The 17,551-nt window shown below is 42.8% G+C and overlaps 1 protein-coding gene across 1 annotated transcript in view; it reads left to right on the forward strand.

Moving 5' to 3' along the window:
* The first annotated feature begins 7,252 nt into the window (after positions 1-7,252).
* Positions 7,253-17,551, forward strand: part of CPE (carboxypeptidase E) — a 69,654-nt gene continuing 59,355 nt past the window's right edge. Inside the window, exon 1 of the mRNA XM_044430809.1 lies at positions 7,253-7,583. Coding sequence (XP_044286744.1) covers positions 7,253-7,583 — 331 coding nt within the window. The remainder of the gene's footprint in view (positions 7,584-17,551) is intronic.

The raw sequence follows: 17,551 nt of genomic DNA on the forward strand, positions 1-17,551 counted from the left end.
TGTGTCCAATTCCCTCATAAAGCTATCTCATTTAACTTAATTTCCAGAACTTGTAAATCTCATAGCTTAACCATGTGCTGTGGGAAGATGTCCTTCCTTTTTATCCTTCCAGAATCTTTGTGCAATCTCCTTTGTGGCATGTCCCCAGGTTCTACTACTATAAAAAAGAGAGAAGAATGTCTCCTTATCCATTTTCTCTAGACCATTCATAATTTAGAGACTTCCTTCATATCTTACCTTATTTACACTTTTCCTATGCAAAACAACCCAGAGAAAGGTTGAAGAAAGGTGCTCAGCAATCCATCCTTTCCAGTGGGGTCCCCCCACCCCCAGATTTCTGTTTTCGATCTCTGGGGGAAGAAAACATTAGTTTCATCAACAGTCACAGCTGGGCTTATATGCCCACTTTCTTCTTGACAAGAATAATGTGCAGCCAGGTACTTATATATCCAGGAAGCAGAACTTTAGAATATACTTAAAGCACTAACTATGTAGTAAAGTATAACCTTTAAAGCAGTGTTTTCAAGATCACTTGGTATGGATTGGTTTCCACTAGAAGAATATAAATCAGGAGTGGACAAAAAATAGACTGGGTTCTGCTACTAGTTCTCTGAGAGATCTCAGTTTTTAAAATAAGAACTACATTTACTAAAGTTAGGCTGCTCAACTGAAGAAGCTTGGAGTAATAAGAAATGTACTTCGGTGTGCAGGGGCTGTGAGCTCCATTTAGTTCTTGTATTGAAAACAGTTCCCATGAATAAAGAAATGCCTATGAGTTCTTTAATTCTGACTTCATCTCTTTTGCAATCTGCTCCAGCCAGATTGGGGCTTTAGTAAAACACACACACACACACACACAAACTGAAGACAATCTGGAGGTCTGCTCGCCCCCATGTAAATATATATTAGGGAAATGTAATGTTCATCATTTCTCTGTGTGTATGAAATCATAAGTTTCCAAGTGTAAGTTTATCTAATAAAAAATCCTGTTTACTTTTAGATACCATTATATTTCCAAGTACATCATCCCAAATAAATATTACAGTGTATTAAAGCAAAAGCAAACTGCTCTTGAAGAAATAAATGTCTAAAACATTTTTGGGTGCAAAGGGCTTATTGTATGATTATTTAGATTATGTCCGTTGCTGGATTTGTTGTTGTTGTTGTTCTGTACAAGTTCATAGCATGTAATCTTGTATACCGTGGGTGAACAGTTGGTGGTTCTCCAGATGCTTTGGTTCACAATTACCATTATCCCAAGCCACCATAACCAGGGGTAAAGGGTGACTGGAGATGTAGGCCAATACATAGGGAAGGACTGCTCATCTATCCTACTATATTTTCTGCAGAGTGGTGCAGAGACCAAAACAGCAGTGAGTACCAGTCAAGATGCAATCTAATGCTCTCTAGGACCATAGGATGTTTACAATCTCCTTGCCTGAAGATGCAGAGTGAGAAGCCTGCCTTGAGAAGATCCAACCTCCAAAACTGTTTCATATCCACTGCAGAAGCCTCCAATATCTTTACAGGCAAAAAGGGGTGTCAGAAGGAGAACTGGAGGAAGACTTGGATCCACTGTTTCCAAAGCTTTCCCATCCTTCTGGCATGACCCTAAACTGGCAGTCAGTCTACACTTGGCAGAATGGGAGGAAAACAGCCTGGAAAGTGAAAAACAACAACCGTGAAATGTCACTTATCCCCCTTCTGCCTTGCTGGCAGGAGCCTGGCAAGACTTCAGATATGGTGGATACACTGTCTCTGGTTCTCTCTCCCTCCCCTGCTCTGCCCCTTAGTTTGTATTCGCATGCTGTATGATAAACTTCCTGCCACTGAATTGTCAATAATTCAGCTAGCAGAAAAGCCTAGTCCATTCCTTGCACATAACCAGCAAAAAGAGGGCATTTGTGGGATATTTTTAGTACGAAGAATGAATGGAATCCCAGAAAGATTATTTTGCTCCAATCTGGCCGGGCATTATCTTTATGCATGATGAGGTTAATATTGCAAATAAATTTACACATGCATCTACAAAAGACAAATTAGCATTGATTTGATTTAATGTGCACACTGTACATGTACAGTAGACATCTACAAATATATTTAGATATGTTAACATTTATATTTGTTAAATAAGTCTGGCACCAAGACTGAGTTGTCCATCTATAATTGTTTAAAATTGCATCCCTCTGAAACACTTAATAGCAAGCTTACAGGAGGAGCATTCTCCTCAAGTGAATAAACAATTAATTCATTCTTACTCACAAATCAGGGAGAAACAGTTCTCAGGGAAAAACAACTGGAGTTTCACAATTAGGCAGCTATCCACTTACCCAGGAGTAAACCTCTTTGAATTCAATGGGACTTATTTCTGAGTAGACCTGGGAATGAGCTGTAAATCACCTATGTAAAGCACTTGAAACCCATCTTTTAGTTATGTATGTATGTATTTCCTATACTACCCAATAGCTGAAGCTTTTGCGGTAGTTTACAGCATTTCATAAAAGCAATACAAAAATACCATTAAAACTTAATAAAATACATTTGAAAACCTCTGAGACAACCTACAATGAAGTGTAGCCCTGTAAGAGTTGTCTTGGATATCTAAGTATTCAAGAGGTCATTTTGGAGGTTATAGATGGAGGGCCACCACAAAGAGTTGGCAGTCAGAGGAAGGCCCCAGATGTTGAATGTGGTCTCCACATAGGTACATCTCCACAAGGAAGATTGCTTGGGTGAAGCAGCCTCATTCATAGTTGTGGGAACTTCAGTTATGTCACTGTAATCCCTCCAGAAACGGTTACCATGAGGTGTTTTACAGAGGGTGGAGTCAATGGTACCCACTTAATCCCAAGGTATTATTTCCTTATCATTATGCTGAGATAATTCCTATTTGTAGCTACTTGGAACTCTAGAACAACTCTAGGTTGTTCTCTGGTTCCCAAAATAATGGAGCCAAAATTACTTGTAATGGTGTTCCGGACAGCAGTTGTTGTGCATAAAGGGGGCTAATGATGTGGTTTGAACTAATTACAGGGAGACTTTCTACATTGGCATCACTAGCAATGAACAAGTGAAGAGATTCTCTTCAATCTAACCATATGAAGAATGGCTTTCAAACAATAATAGTTACCCTGTGGAATGCCATCATGTATAAGTGCTTCTTAGCAGCTGCTTCCTAGGAATTGGAACCTGTGATGTGACTCTGCGAGCATTTCTAAATGAACGGTCATGCCACTACCACGCAGAAAGTGGTATAGCTATTCCATATTTTGTTTCCTTGACAGAGTTCTGTAAAGTAAGGGAAGAGTAAGGGAAAATATGGGAGAGCCACACACGGAAGATGATAGTTCTGCCCTCTCCCTGTAAAATTCCATGAATGAGACAAAGAGATGGTGCCATAAAAACCTCATTTGTATGGATCCCTGGGCCAATTTGACATGACAGCAGCAGCTTTGCTTGCTTCTTCTTGTGTCAGTGCCATCCATGTATAATGTGTGGGCTGAGGATGCCTGGTTTTAATATTAGGAGGAGTGTGCAGCTATAGGGACTGAACTCCTTCTAAACTTATTTCTCTTTGGCTGCTTGCTTAAATTCAGTTTTATACCTCCAGTAATGTGAGCTGGAGTTGAGGGGGGGGGCACAAAAACAATATAAGGGGAGGTTCTGCTCCCCCTACCTGCATACCTGCAACATCAGATGACTCCACCCCTTATTTACACATCAATGGGACACATGATCAAATCGATGTGGCTACCATAATTTATTGTTAAGTTGCATCATTTGCACTCTGGGCCTTTCTTAAGACAACTTGAGTTCCCATTCCCCTAACTCCATACCAGTGCATTTTTCTTTAGTTGGAAAAATAGAAATTCATTTAAAAAAACCATATTTTACATCAGCATTTAATACAGCAGTATTAAAAAGTGTCTCAAACTGAAAGGCCAAACATTGCCATTGCAAAATATAGCATCCCTTCCACACTTGGGAGTTTCTTTTCACATTTGGTCAACTAATGTAGCATTAAATACCCATTTAATGTCTGTGACTGTGCCAGTAAGAATTAAGTGCAGTTTTGGCAGGGGCAAAGCTCCATCACCCTGCTCTGCAGCTAGGCTATCAGCCAAGTTATTGACTAATAACTTGGAGTTTGGGGAAAAGCAGTTAGTGGCCAGTGAATTACTTTTGCAAGTTGAACAACAGGACAATAGCAACAATTCTGTTTACTTAACAGTGTTCCATTAAATAACGTGCCATGCAATCTCAAAGTATTGAAATATTTCCCAGTTTTTAGGATTGCTGACCTTGGAAGGAAAAGGAAACTTCATTTATTAAAAAAAATCCTGCCTTTTGGTCTAATTCTGTCACTGAGGCATACAGATAGTAGATAAAGCAATTTACATACATTTGGGAGATAATAAAGCATGGTGGAACAAAACAAGTTTTTAGTTGGTGTCTGAATGCCATTGTGGAGGAGGCTGGCTGAATCTCCTGGGGCAGAGAATTCTGCTGCCTGGGTGTCAAATCAGAGGAGACCCTGAAGGGTGGCTCCAGGTTTGAGGGTGCCAGATAAAGTGACCTCCAGTGGGTTTGGCCCTGCTAAGGGTCTGCACCCCAGCAGGCAATCATTTTCAAGACCCTCCTGGAGTTGTTCTTCCTTCCAGCATTGCAACCTGTTCACTGCCTCTCATTCTGACCCAGCAGTGTCGGTAGTAAGGAGGAGGGGCAATGGAAGCCAGAGGCTGCTGGTTTGGCCTGACAGCTGGAGGAGGAACAGCAACTGGTGGCAATGGCATTGAAAAGGGAGACGTGTGGAGAAAGCAGGGCCATTGAAAGCACCTTGTGTAGCTGGGAACTGGCACTGGTGATCTCCCCTCCCCTTCCCAATCTCCTTCTGCTTCAGTTATTCTAATCAAATGTACATGACAGTGAGAAGGTAGAGAGGGCTGGCTGAACTTGTTTTGCCCAAAGACTTCCAAAAACCTTGACTCAAAACTGCTCTCTCCTACTCTGAAGGTGGCTTGAGGCTGCCATTTGACTCTCTTACAATGCCCTGGAGCAGTGAACATAGTGTCACCCAAGGCTGCTGTGAGAAAGAAGGTGGCAGCTGACACACTCAGGTGGCTGACCAGGCTGGAGGGCAGGTGTCCATACTTGGTTGTTCTACGTTACCAGATTTGGACACCAGGCTTGAAGACTTTCTCCTGCTTACTCACAAGTCCCATCTCTGATGGTCCCAGGATAGGGAGCAGGTTCTTCCCCTGGTGCTCTGAGTGGGTGGGCAGGATCAGTATCTTGTTGCCAAGCCATTTGGGGCTTCAAAGGGAATAAGGTGTAACCAGCATTTTGAAATGGGTGAGGAAACAGGGCTGAAGGCAGGGAAGCCAATACAGTGAGCTACATATCCCAAAACCCAGCTACAGTCAAAGCTCCAGTTGCTGTATTTCTACTAAATGAAGTTTCTGAACACTTTTAAAGAGCAATCTCATGTAGAGCAGGAACATCCAGCCTCAATGTAAGTAAAACATGTATGACCACAAAGGCAGATCTGCCCTTTTCTTTTACAACAAAGTACTCATGGCTACAGCCAGCCACCACCAGCCTATCCAGAAGCAAAGCACTTATCTGGATAGAGTCCAGGAATACACCTAGGTTAGGACTATGATTCATCAAAGAGAATTCAGTGCATCCAGTGCTGTACCCCATTCCTGAATCAGCAATGCTACTGGCCAGGACCATTTCTTTCTTGCTTAGTTGAAAAATAGTTCTTTGTCCTCACTGATGTGACTTCCTCCAGGTGTGAGGTATGACCCTTGAATCCATTGCCTTCTCTAAATATGGTCTTTGCACACCTGTCTGTAAGCATCACCACCAGAGTGACCAACTTTTGCTGTGAATTTCATTCCAGAAGTATAACAAGAGATGAATCAAGAATCCCTTTCAGTTGGAGTCTTTTGATTCATTCTATGTTGTGAAAATAAATGTGCCAGTGAATGTGCAAATGAGTCAGAGATTGCTTATCCGGGAATAATTGTGTAAGCCGCTTTACCATGAATCAAGTCCCTCCCTTTTACCCACGAATGTCAGAAGACTGCTATCTTGGGTAAAGAATAGGAAACCTAGATGGATCTTGTATGACCACAGAGTAAGAAAAGTGAATGTTTTATATGTTAGCCCCCAATCACCATGTCGGGCTTTGCTTTTCCCATGTAGGACCTTGCTTTTATTATCTGTTAGATTTTTATCTCACTGTTTCTCATAATTTCCTTGAATATGCAGCTACTTTTTTTAAAAAAAGAACATATGCCTATGCATGCTTGCTCCTTACTGTTTTCAGAGGGGCTTTATTCCTGCGTAAATATATTTAAGATTACAGCTGTAGCTTCTTAGGCTGCAAACTTATACCAATTTATCTGGAATAAAGCTTCAATGAAATTGACCTCTGTGTAGCCATATGTAGAACAACAATGTTAATTTTGCTCTTGTTAATGTTGACGGTTTTTATTGCTATCTTGTTTGGAGTATTATATATTTGTATTTTATTTTAAAAGGCACGGAACACTTCACAGCAGTGCTGAGTATAGATGCCAAAACAAGCAAAATAGGAATAAAGAAAAGTGTCTTTGTGTAAAGGCAAAGGTCTTGTGACATGTTCAAGACGAACAGAGGTGTGGTCTGCGTTTTGTAGGCAAAAGCCAATTTCATCAGTCTGTTGGGCATGTGCTGAGTGCCTTAGTCACAACTGACGCACCCAACAGGTGGGCAACTGAAGGGAACGGGAATCGCACACTTCCGAAAGGCGGCGTGCTGCGGCCCCGGCCCTCACGTTCCTGTGTGGCGCCAGTGGCACCTTAACATGGTGGGCGGCGAGGGGAGGGGGTGCTCAGTGACGCAAGGAGCCCGAAGGGGCGCGCTCGGTGAGCCAAACACGTGGGCGCCCACGCGGCCGCCAGGTCGACCGTCCATGGAAGAACGTCACCCCACCGTCCCCTGCGTGGAAGTGGTACATCCTGCGTCTCCCCTTGGCGCTGGGAAGAGTAGTGCAGCCTGCGGAGCGAGCGAGCGAGCGAGCATCTGGCTTCGCCGCCTCTTCCTGGATGGAGCAGGTTTAGCCGCCGCCTGCGCAGGAGGAGGAGGAGGAGGAGGAGGAGGAGGAGGTGAGCGCAGAGCGGTGAAGGGGCGAAGGCGCGCGCCCGAGCCCAGCCTGCCTTGACCCAGCGGGCAGCAGCGAGGGCGGCGGAGAGGCGGCGGAGGCATGGCCGGGCGAGGACGGCTCTGGGCGCTGCTGCTGGCGCTCTGCGGCGTGCTGGGCGCCCTGTGCTTGCAGGGCTCGCGGGCGGACGAGCCCGAAGCGGCGGCGGCGGCGGCTGCAGCGGGCGGCGGCGGCGCGAACCGGCGGCGGCGCCTGAGCCAGGCGGACGGCATCTCTTTCGAGTATCACCGCTACCCGGAGCTGCGGGAGGCGCTGGTGTCGGTGTGGCTGCAGTGCTCGGACATCAGCAGAATCTACACGGTGGGCCGGAGCTTCGAGGGCAGAGAGCTGCTGGTCATCGAGATCTCCGACAACCCCGGCGAGCATGAGCCTGGTAAGGAGCCGGGGAGGAGGGCGAGGGCATCGATCGCGGAGCGCCACTCCAGTTGGCGGCACCTTTGCAGCAGGGCGGCTTCCACGGAGCGACACCGCTGCCGCCCCCTCTCCCTGGCGCCGGGGCTAAGGCACCATCTAGGGCCACGAAGGAAAGCCTCCCGCCCCACCCCGCCAGCTTTTCTTTCACCCTTCCAGGAGGCAATCCTATCGAAGGCTAATCGTCTTTAATGCATTACTCTCCTCCTGCAGGCACGCGCGCTTCCCACGTAATCAGGGACGGACAGGAGGAATTAGTAGTAGGTCTCAGCGGGATTGCAAGTGGATCAGCAAGGATCCCTCCCTACTCTTAAATTATTTAGTAATAGCTGCAACAGAATGACTGTCTGTGCCTTGCCTTGAATTATACTGCTGAAATGAAGAAGAAAAGCTTTAAAAGTAATTGGGATTTCGTGGGTGGAAGAATCGTGCACTCCGTTCAGTTCTGGTACTCAGAACGCATTCCTGGGCTTTCACGCTCTGGGAGGTAGGGAGGAGATCTAACAGCTGAAATCTGCCACTCTTGATGTAGATCACCTTTATGGTAGTGGACTGGGGAGGGGGGGAGGTCTTATTTCAGGGTTCAGAATAAGCTAGAATAAGGCAGCTATGATAGTGAAAATTATGCTCCATCTTAGGGCCACAGGAACATATTTGAGCGCTCTGAATACATTTGTATAGCTCTGTATAAACTGACATGTGTTGGGGTTGGTGGTGATCTTCCATGTTAACATGCTCTAGGAACGGTGGTGTAGTGGCAAAGGTAGAAGGGGAGGTCCCTTCATGAGAGTCAGAGTCGCACCTGAAAGCCACGCCCACAGCAATGCCACACCTGAAGCAACACCAGTTTCCAAAGTTATGCAGCCTGTCATTGTAGAATAAGAATGAGCTTGGTCACTTTGTCTGAATTTCTTTTGAATAAGGAATGCAAGATGGGGGTATCTGCTTTTGAGGTAAATCAATGACAGCTTCTAGAAGATATTTGTGAGTGTCTTTCTTATGATGAAAGAATGATTTTTAAACCTGCATGCGTACTCTGCTCTCCAGACAAGAAGCTCCCAGAGTGCCTTATGTGGAATTAATATGGCAGTTCCTGCCCACAGGCTTACTCTAAAATCATGACGTACAAGACGGAAGGAATAGGGAAGGAAAAAGAAAAAAAGGAAACTCAGGCATTAATTACCCACACTTACAGAAACATACTTAATTATATTCTCCCAAGAATAGCTGTCTGGCTTGAGAGTCACTGTTTGGTTTCTTCTAATGTTCTGTGGCCTCTGACTTTGCATGTGCATGTGTGTGGGAGACCTTCTATGAGTCCAAAATCCACAACTCTGACACAGTGGCAGCTGCCAGCCATGAACCAGCAAAATGTAGTCTCTTGAGAGACAGTGTAGGAGTGGTGCTGACCCTGGCTTCAGGGATCCAGCAGTCCCCTAAGGGCCCCCTCCAAATAAGCGGGTGACTCCCCTGAGATCCCTCTCCACTATACCCTTGCTTAGGCACCTGGTTAGCTATAGCCATATTTTTGAGGCATTCTGTGGTGGGTTGAGTTGGCCATGGGAAAGCAGAGAGTGCATGCTGAACTCAGCAGGGATTTACTTTTGACACGTCTTGAAAAACCTTCCTAGTCTTAAAGAGACTGACGATGGTGAGGAACTCCTGGAAGCATCTTTCTTCTCGAGTGGGGCACATGAACACTGGGAGCTGTTCAACCAGGCTCCTTACAGACTGCCTGGCAACCATGTTCTATCTTCTGCCTTACTTGAGGATCTAGTAGGCTTTAATAGGGATGGAGCTGCACTTACAGCAAGAAATAGACATGACTGGTGGCTCCAGCACATTCTCTCTCTTTCTCCAGGAATGTGATATGGCTCCTACCTAGTAAAGTCCTTCTTTATCACAGGGGCTTCACACCTCAACCATATATCTGAAACTGCTTGCACACGTAGGCAGATTAGGTGATGAGTAGGACCTCCATGTCAATGCCACCACTGTCCAAGGTGGAGCATTAAAAGTACTGGCCAAAGTATTTGCCATATCATCTTGCTGGCATACTGGGGGAAAGTTTCATGGATTTACGTTCAGTATTTCTTAATTAAGATGATTTGTAGACTGCTTTTCTATTAAGAAGGACCTTGACTGCATTATAATTGCATCGTGGTATCCTTCACTGTGTGAAAATGCATTCCTTTCAACAGGGCAGGGGGAGGCAAAGGGAGTGAGAACTTAGAGAACTTAGAGAAGTGTAATAATTCAGATCTGTTATTGGGAAATCCAGGTGTTTGGCAGTATAGAAATGTTTGGATGATATGAGGGCATAGAGACTTCTGCTATGGTGGGAAAAAGTGTAATACGTTCTACAGTGTCTTGGTCTTGCTGGTTGAATAAGAAGGATTATAAAAATAACACTTGGGAGGGATCAGCTCTGTTTTTATGAGAATAAAGATGTAATCTTATGCATGTTTAGACAGTAAAAAGCCTTACAGTCAGCATTCTCTACCCAGTGCTCAGGATTATACTTTCTTAAGTAGCATAGTGGGTATGATAATTTGGAAATTAGAGTGTAATGACAAATATAACTTTCATTGGTTTTAAAAACTTAGAGCACGGTCCCCTGGAAATTGCTCCTCTGTGTTCCCTCTTGAGTTGTATAAAGGATAGATGTGCTCTGGCTTAACTCTTATTCACTTCAGAAAGACTTTTAAGGTCCTAGATGGTCATATTTTTTGGCCTTCCATAGTTATATGTGCTGGAAATTAATGGGGCTTTAAACTGCATAACTGTATTATAGAGTTCAGCTTTGTTTTCTAATAGTTGCCAAGCTCTCTGGGCAGAGACTCTTCATAACATCTGAGCAAAGTTTATGTATTTATTCATTGAATGTATATCCTATCTTTAAATGGTGATCAAGATGGCTAGCAGTGACAGAATACAACTTTATGTTTAAGACATGAAAGAAAATCAATTCAGAACACATCCATAAAAAAGAAATTAAACAGCAGTTAAAATACACTGTCCATTATTAATGCTATTCATTCTATGAGATCTATTTAGAGCCTTTTAGAGCCCGCCCTTCTCTGTTATCCCTTGAACTAGCATGACTTGTCAGGAGTAGTGAATTTCTGTGAAGGTCATAGAAAGGAAAAAGGGAATTCTAGGTCATGTTAATAGTGAATGGCAAAATACTTAATTCATGAGTTTTTCTGCTCAAATGGATTGCCCCTGGAAACACCACATTCCTATTCTGAAAGTGTTGGATGCTGCTCCTGGAACAGAATTGGCAGGGCTGACCATGTGCAGTTAGCCACTGTTGGATTCTGCCCAATGGGTAATAGGTCTGGAGTGGGGGTTGTGAATGGAAATATAGCTTAGTCACAGAGTACATGCTTTGCATACAAAAGGTGCCAAGTCCAATCCTTGGCATCTCCAGGAAGGGCTGGAAAAATTCCTGCCTGAAGCCCCAGGGTGCTGCTGCTAATCAGCTAGGCAACAAAACCAAGCTGGAAGGACCAGCGGTCTGCCTTAGTATAAGGTGGCTTTTTTGGTGTCTTGATCTTGCTGTCTTTGTAATCATTAAGTTTTATGTTGATGTAACTGATATTTTACAGAAACATTTTCAAATGGCAACCAAACAATCTTGGGCAGGAAAGGTCTTTCAAAACAAAAACAACATGGTTGGTGTTCAGCATTTTAAAACTGTTTGCAGCTCTGAGGATCTCAGGAACAGAAAAAGGCTGTAACTTTGTAACATTACCAAATATTAGCTGTTTTTACTTGCCCCCAAACAGAAAGGGCATGCTTGCATTATGTCAGGGCTTGCAAATGAAATGAAATAAAAATCATGCAGCCTAAATCATGGTTTTAATGGTACTGATAGACAATTCTCAAAAACATGAACAGGATGGCACTAGTATACATAAATCTGAATAAGGTCCAGGAGCTGCTGTGCTTTGTGTGAGTGTCTGCTTAAAGCTACAGAACATAACCTGCCAGTTGCTCTCCGTTGCCTGGAAAGCTCACAGCTGATGGGTGCAAGCCCTGTTGATGTTAGCGTGACTGATTTCTGAGCGATCATGTATGCAATTGCTGTAAGCCTTCCAGAGTTTCATTTTTGTTCTTCTTAGGAAAACCCTGGCCCAGCCTAAGACTCAGCTATGTGCACTATCAAGCCAAAATAGTTCTTAGCTGCCAGCGTAGTTTAATCATTGTTTTGTTTTAACATCTTTGAAAGTTCCTAAAGTTGGCTTCCTTCTGAGCTGATTTGATTCTAATTTGTCCAGGTTTTTGCTTTGCTGGGAACTTGGTGTCTTTTTGCTGAGAGGTCAGTAAGTAAACCTCGGGTTTCCTGGGTAGAGATGTGATCCTGGGAATGCCTTGCAAAATGGAGGAAAAGCAGTTGGGATGACAGCATGGCTGCCATGCATGTTGTGTGTGCTAAGAACCAAGGAGGACCTAGCAGTGAAGGGAACCTGCTTGGGACAACTTGCTTGTGAAACCCAGGTGGAGTGAAGAGGGATTAGATAAGTAGGGTGGGGTGGAGAAGCAGACAAAATGTTTAGGACTGCTCTCCCAAACAGGCACTGTTAGCTAGGTCTGATGGAAGCTGTAGATCAAAGCATTTTGGAAGCCTGAACTAGAGAGAAATTTCCTGTCTGAAGGAGTGGTTTGAACTCATCCCTTTTACTGACCAGAGAAAGCTGAACTGGTAGAGACACCTGCCAGGAGAATCCCTTCTTGCATCAGGTAGCCCCACTGAGCTATTCCAAGAGAGGCTGAAGTCAGATAGGGAAGTCAGTTTCCATAGAGCTTGCTCCAGCTGCACCCATAAAGGTAGAAGAATTGATTTTGTTGCAAGCTAAGCAGTTATAACCCACTTAGTTCTTACAGTAACTATATCTTGTAATTAAATGTCTGTGTATGTGCACATGTGTGCATATGCATATAGGAAAGAGAAGCTAGTCAATAGAACAGTGTTCTGTAGAACACTGTTAAGTTTGTTAGTGTGTTAAAGTAACAAATTCAGTGAGCTTTTGCAGTTGTATATAATACAAATGTCTTCTGTCTGGGTGCATATTTAGCAAAGCTTATATTTCATGGAAAAGCTTTATATACACAGGTTTTTGTACTTCTTAATCATCTTGAAAGTCAATACAGTCCTTGCTCTTCTGTTTGATTTATTGTGGAATGCCACTTGTAAAATATTGTGCCCTTTGCAGATTTTGGAGACAGTTTGGTGCAAGGATAAAGACAACCTAAAGCTAAAATAGTTAACGCTTATGTCAGTCTTCCTCAGCCTGGTGCTTCCTAGGTGTTTTGGATTTCAGTCCCCATCAGCCCCAGGCAATGGTTAAGAACAGTTGTAGTCTATCATGTTGAGGGGCACCAGGTTGGAGAAGACTGGTTTATATCATATGCCTCACCTTGTAAATCAGGGCACCCAAGGGCACTTTGTAACAAGCTTGTCAACTTGAACTCTGCTGACTCCCCCCCCCCCCAAAAAAGAGCATTTGATAGGGCCTTGCAAATGAAGGGTCAGAATCTTGTAGACAAGAGTTCGCTTGATTTTTACTGGCTGGGGTCATCAAGGGACTGAACAGAGATAAATTAGGACAAATCTGTTTAAACCTAAACAAGAAATCAACCTGAATTTTTGTTTTGAATGGCATTCTAATCCTAAAATGTTCTACCATTGTACCAGTCTTGAGTGCAAACATAAGGTTACCCCTAGGCTGGCAAATTTTCTATACTGGGACACTGCTCTGTAACAACTTCCTCAGATAATTGGCCATGTTGGCTGGGAAATGCTGGAAATTTTAGACCAGCAGATATCTTGAAGGAACCAAATTAGGGAAGGCTGGTGTCTAACCACTATTAGCTGGATCACCATGTCCTTCTAAGGGCTTTGACTGGTAACTGGCATGAATTAAAAGAAGGTTTTTTAAAAAGGATTTTTATTTTTTTTAATACTCCATAATGTATACATTAGAGTGAAAAAGAACTCATTAGGAAAATCTGATTTTTCAAGTGAAGCTTTTAAAAGGATGTTGGCAAATGTTGGAAACAATTTTGTGCAAGAAAAACAAACAAACAAACAAAGAGTGACCTTTTTTTTGCTTGCCTTGCCAGGCAAATCTTGTAGATCTGCTAAACATTACTAATGGCAGAATGCCAGCTTTTATATGGCCAAAAAGCTTTGAATATATATTAAATACTAGTAAAATATACTATATTATTTGTGGAAAACATAAGCATCGTAAAACATTACAGATTCCTATGTAAAATTTATGTACAGTTTCTTTACTAGGATGAAGGAAAAAGAGAAAACGACTGAGCAGTGAAGGCCTCTGATCATGAGATCTTCTTTATTACAATTAGCCAAGTCTGTGATGCTGAAGCTCATTTTGACCACTAGTATGAAATGGTGGAGGGAGCCAGACTCCCACAGCCTGACACCCTCCAAATCCGTTAGCCTACAACTCCCAGCTTCTTCCAGTCCCCTTTCTTCATGGGCATATTGTGGAGTCTTAAAGCTGCGGCATAAGATTGCAGTTCCTCAAGCAGTAATCCATGTGCATGTGTGGTTACTATGGTTGTAGCCTTTTTTTAAGGCACTTCAGTGATTGAGTGTAAATGGGCACCCAAGCAGAAGGAGACTAGAACCTACCAGAACCATTCTTGGTACATCTTCTGTGACTCACTGAAGTCGAACCTCGACATTTGCAGGGGTTAGGGGCTCAGGACCCCCATGAAAGTAGAAGAACCATGAATATTTCTACCACCCTGCCCACCTTAATTCTGAATGCTGTTGACCATTCATGCCCTGGATTGCTTCTCCCTCCCTAACTGGGAGATACATACACCTACCACTTAATTGAAAAAAAAAAACATTTTTCATTAAAAAATACTACTCACCTTATGCCTATGTGAGGATAGGCTAATAGCCAATTCCATGAAACACAAGATATACTGCTCACTAAGGGCTAAAGAGTGTGAGTATGGATGGCTAGTTCTGAGACAAAGAATGTAGGATCCCCGAACAGAGAGCGTACTCTTCAGTTGTCTTTACCTTTTCTAGGCTACACATCTGGGATTTTCCACAGTAAGCTGCAAAACTCCAAAAAAATAAAAAAATAAAAAAAATCCGTTTAGGTATTGATGGCAAACTCATGAATAGTCAAATCCACAATAGTTAAGCTCCCAAAAGTCAAGTTTTGACTGTATTTATGAATGTAATGGCTTGTAGCTCACTTTTCTCCATCTAGCCTCAGAAAGTCTGTATGCCAACAGAAATCCTGCATTGCTTTGGCCTGGTACTTGGCTTCAACAACAGTGAAAATGAGATATGCTGAAGGTTTGCTGTGCGGTGTTTCTGAATGTTTCAGCAGATGCTTATTTGCAAAATGAATTTGTCTTGCTTCGTCTTGCTCCTGATATAAAAAGGTGACGTTGCACAAGAGCCATTTTTTTTTTTTTTTAGTTCTGCAGTCTGAGCTTGGTCAAACAAGTTGACAATTGCAACAGGGACATATGTCATTTCAGGGAAAACAGGCACCCAAGGATAATCCTCTGACACATCTGCCCCCCAACTCCCCCCCCCCACACACAAAGTGTTCTGGATTCTACAGACAGCACCCCACCCGTTTTGCAATCAGCTGCTCAGCTTTTTCATCAATACTGCTTTAGCAACAGTATTGCTTGCTAATAGATCTTTGAATCAGACTTGCCTTTCAGAAGTATTCGCTTTCTTTACCTTACTTTCTCATTAGTCTTCCCCCCACTTGCTTTTCATTTGCTTTTCATACTCTTTCTACCTATTGTGTACAGTAATTCCCAAATAAGAAAGTGTTTTTATCCTCAAGCTGTGCATTGAAAGTGGTAGTGTCTGAGCGAAAAGAGCATGCTTCTCCATGTACCCTGCCAAATTCTAAAGGGCAGACTCCTCATCCCAAGGCTCCAAACAGACCTTCTTTTCTCAATAGCTCAGTTGAATTCTTCACACAGGCTGTAGTTTTCCCACTGAAGGTTTTATTTTATTATTTAAGGAATTTACACCCTCCTTTGCCAACTCTGACTTTGTTTAGCAGATTTTTACTTCCCGTTGGGGTCAATAAAAGGTAACCCCCACACACAAACCCTTTCTATGTTTTTTTAAAGGAGTGGGTGTATTACCTATACTTGAAGATAAGTACCAGTTTCATTTACAAAAAAGATCTAGAATATTTTGGAAGTGCACCAGATATTGTGATTTTAAAGGAAGGTATGTCAAAATATAACCAAGCTAGAAAAGAACTGACTAAGAAATGAGGAAAGAGACTGCTATGCTAAATCATTGTTTAAGTATATTTTAAAAAATACTTATGGGTTCATCCAAAGGTTTTATCTCTTGCGCTTAAAAAAAAAAGTTGGATGAAAAACAGAGATGCTTGAATCTGTGGAAATTGCAAGGCTAAAACATATATTCAAGATGTTCACAGAAAATGTCTATTAAGCAAGTCATGACATTGTAAATGTATCTATTATTGCAAAATATGGAATTTCTACTTCAGTTGTGATTGTGTTGCTGGGTCTAAAATGGTGTCTCTCAGTGTAGGTGAGATAATCTGGAAGACAATGGTTAATTGGATATTAAAAAGAAATATTTTTTGAAAAAGTCCATCAAATGCTCATGTATAAACTTAGCAGCCATAGGATAAATGGATGAGACCTGCTCAGTAACCGGTTAAAGAACAAGCATAGAGTAAGAATACATGAGTAGCTCTGAGACTGGAGAGATGCAAGCCGTGAGGTCTCTCAAGGATCTATTTTGAAACTAGACATTTTTAACTTGCGCATGAATGATCTGACTGTAGGTTGAGTTGTGGCCAGGCTTTTTGGTGATCAAATTACTGAGCATGTTAAAAACCACAAGGAATTTTGAAGCGTTCCAAAGAGATCTCTCCAAGCTAGGGAAATTGGCATTGAAATGACAAATGTGGTTTACTCATAAGTGCAGTGTGATGCCATTGGGGCAAAATGTGTCATGTGGTCAGCACAGGAAAGGGACCTTGAGGTTGTGCTTGATGGCTCTGTGGGAGCGTTGATCCAGTGTAGTGGCTGTGCCAAGGGTGAATTCTGTGTTTGAGTTCTGTGTTTTTGTGATTAGAAAAGGATTTGAAAATAAAATTGCTAGTATCATGACGGGTTAATGCAAATCTGTGGTGTGGCAACACTTGGAATACCATGCACAGTTGTGAAAGCTGGAGCAACTTCCATATCAGGATGTTTAGGACTTTTTAGCTTTTTCAATTAGATGAGGAAAAGTAAAGACTACATGGCAGAGGATGTATACAATTATTCAAAGCATGGAGAAACTATATAGGGAGACATTTATCTCTATTTCACATAGTAGTAAAACTTGTTGTCATTCAATGAAACTGAACAGTGGGAAATTCAGGACAGACGTTTTCACGTAGTCCATAGGTAAACTATGGTATTTGCTACCACAGGACGTACCAACTTGGGAAAGGAGTCCCTGCAGATTTTACTCTGCTAGCCAAATGCCTATAGGGGGCAATGTCTATCTCCGCTTCTATGGCCATGAGCCAGCACTGTCCAAACACATTCAAGTGATCATGTGGCCAGCATGACGTCATGGGGCGCTGTTTCTTCCTCACCAAAGTGGTACTACTCACATCACATGCTTTCAGGTTGCTAGATAGCAAGCGCTTGGGACTAGGCAGCAGGCCTCACCCCGTTGCTTGGCTTCGAACTGCTGTCCTTTTGTTTGGCAGCCTGGCAGCTCATAGTTTTAAAAGGGGCTTAATGAAATTCAAGTATCAATGGCTACTGATCATTTTGGCTATGTATTTCTACCTGTATCAGAGGCAATTTTTCTCTCAGTTCCCATTACTTGGGTGCTGGTACACTCATGTCCTGTTTGTAGACTTT

Source organism: Varanus komodoensis, unplaced genomic scaffold, assembly GCF_004798865.1.
Source record: "Varanus komodoensis strain SLA01 unplaced genomic scaffold, ASM479886v1 scaffold21, whole genome shotgun sequence".
Lineage (NCBI taxonomy): Eukaryota > Metazoa > Chordata > Lepidosauria > Squamata > Varanidae > Varanus > Varanus komodoensis.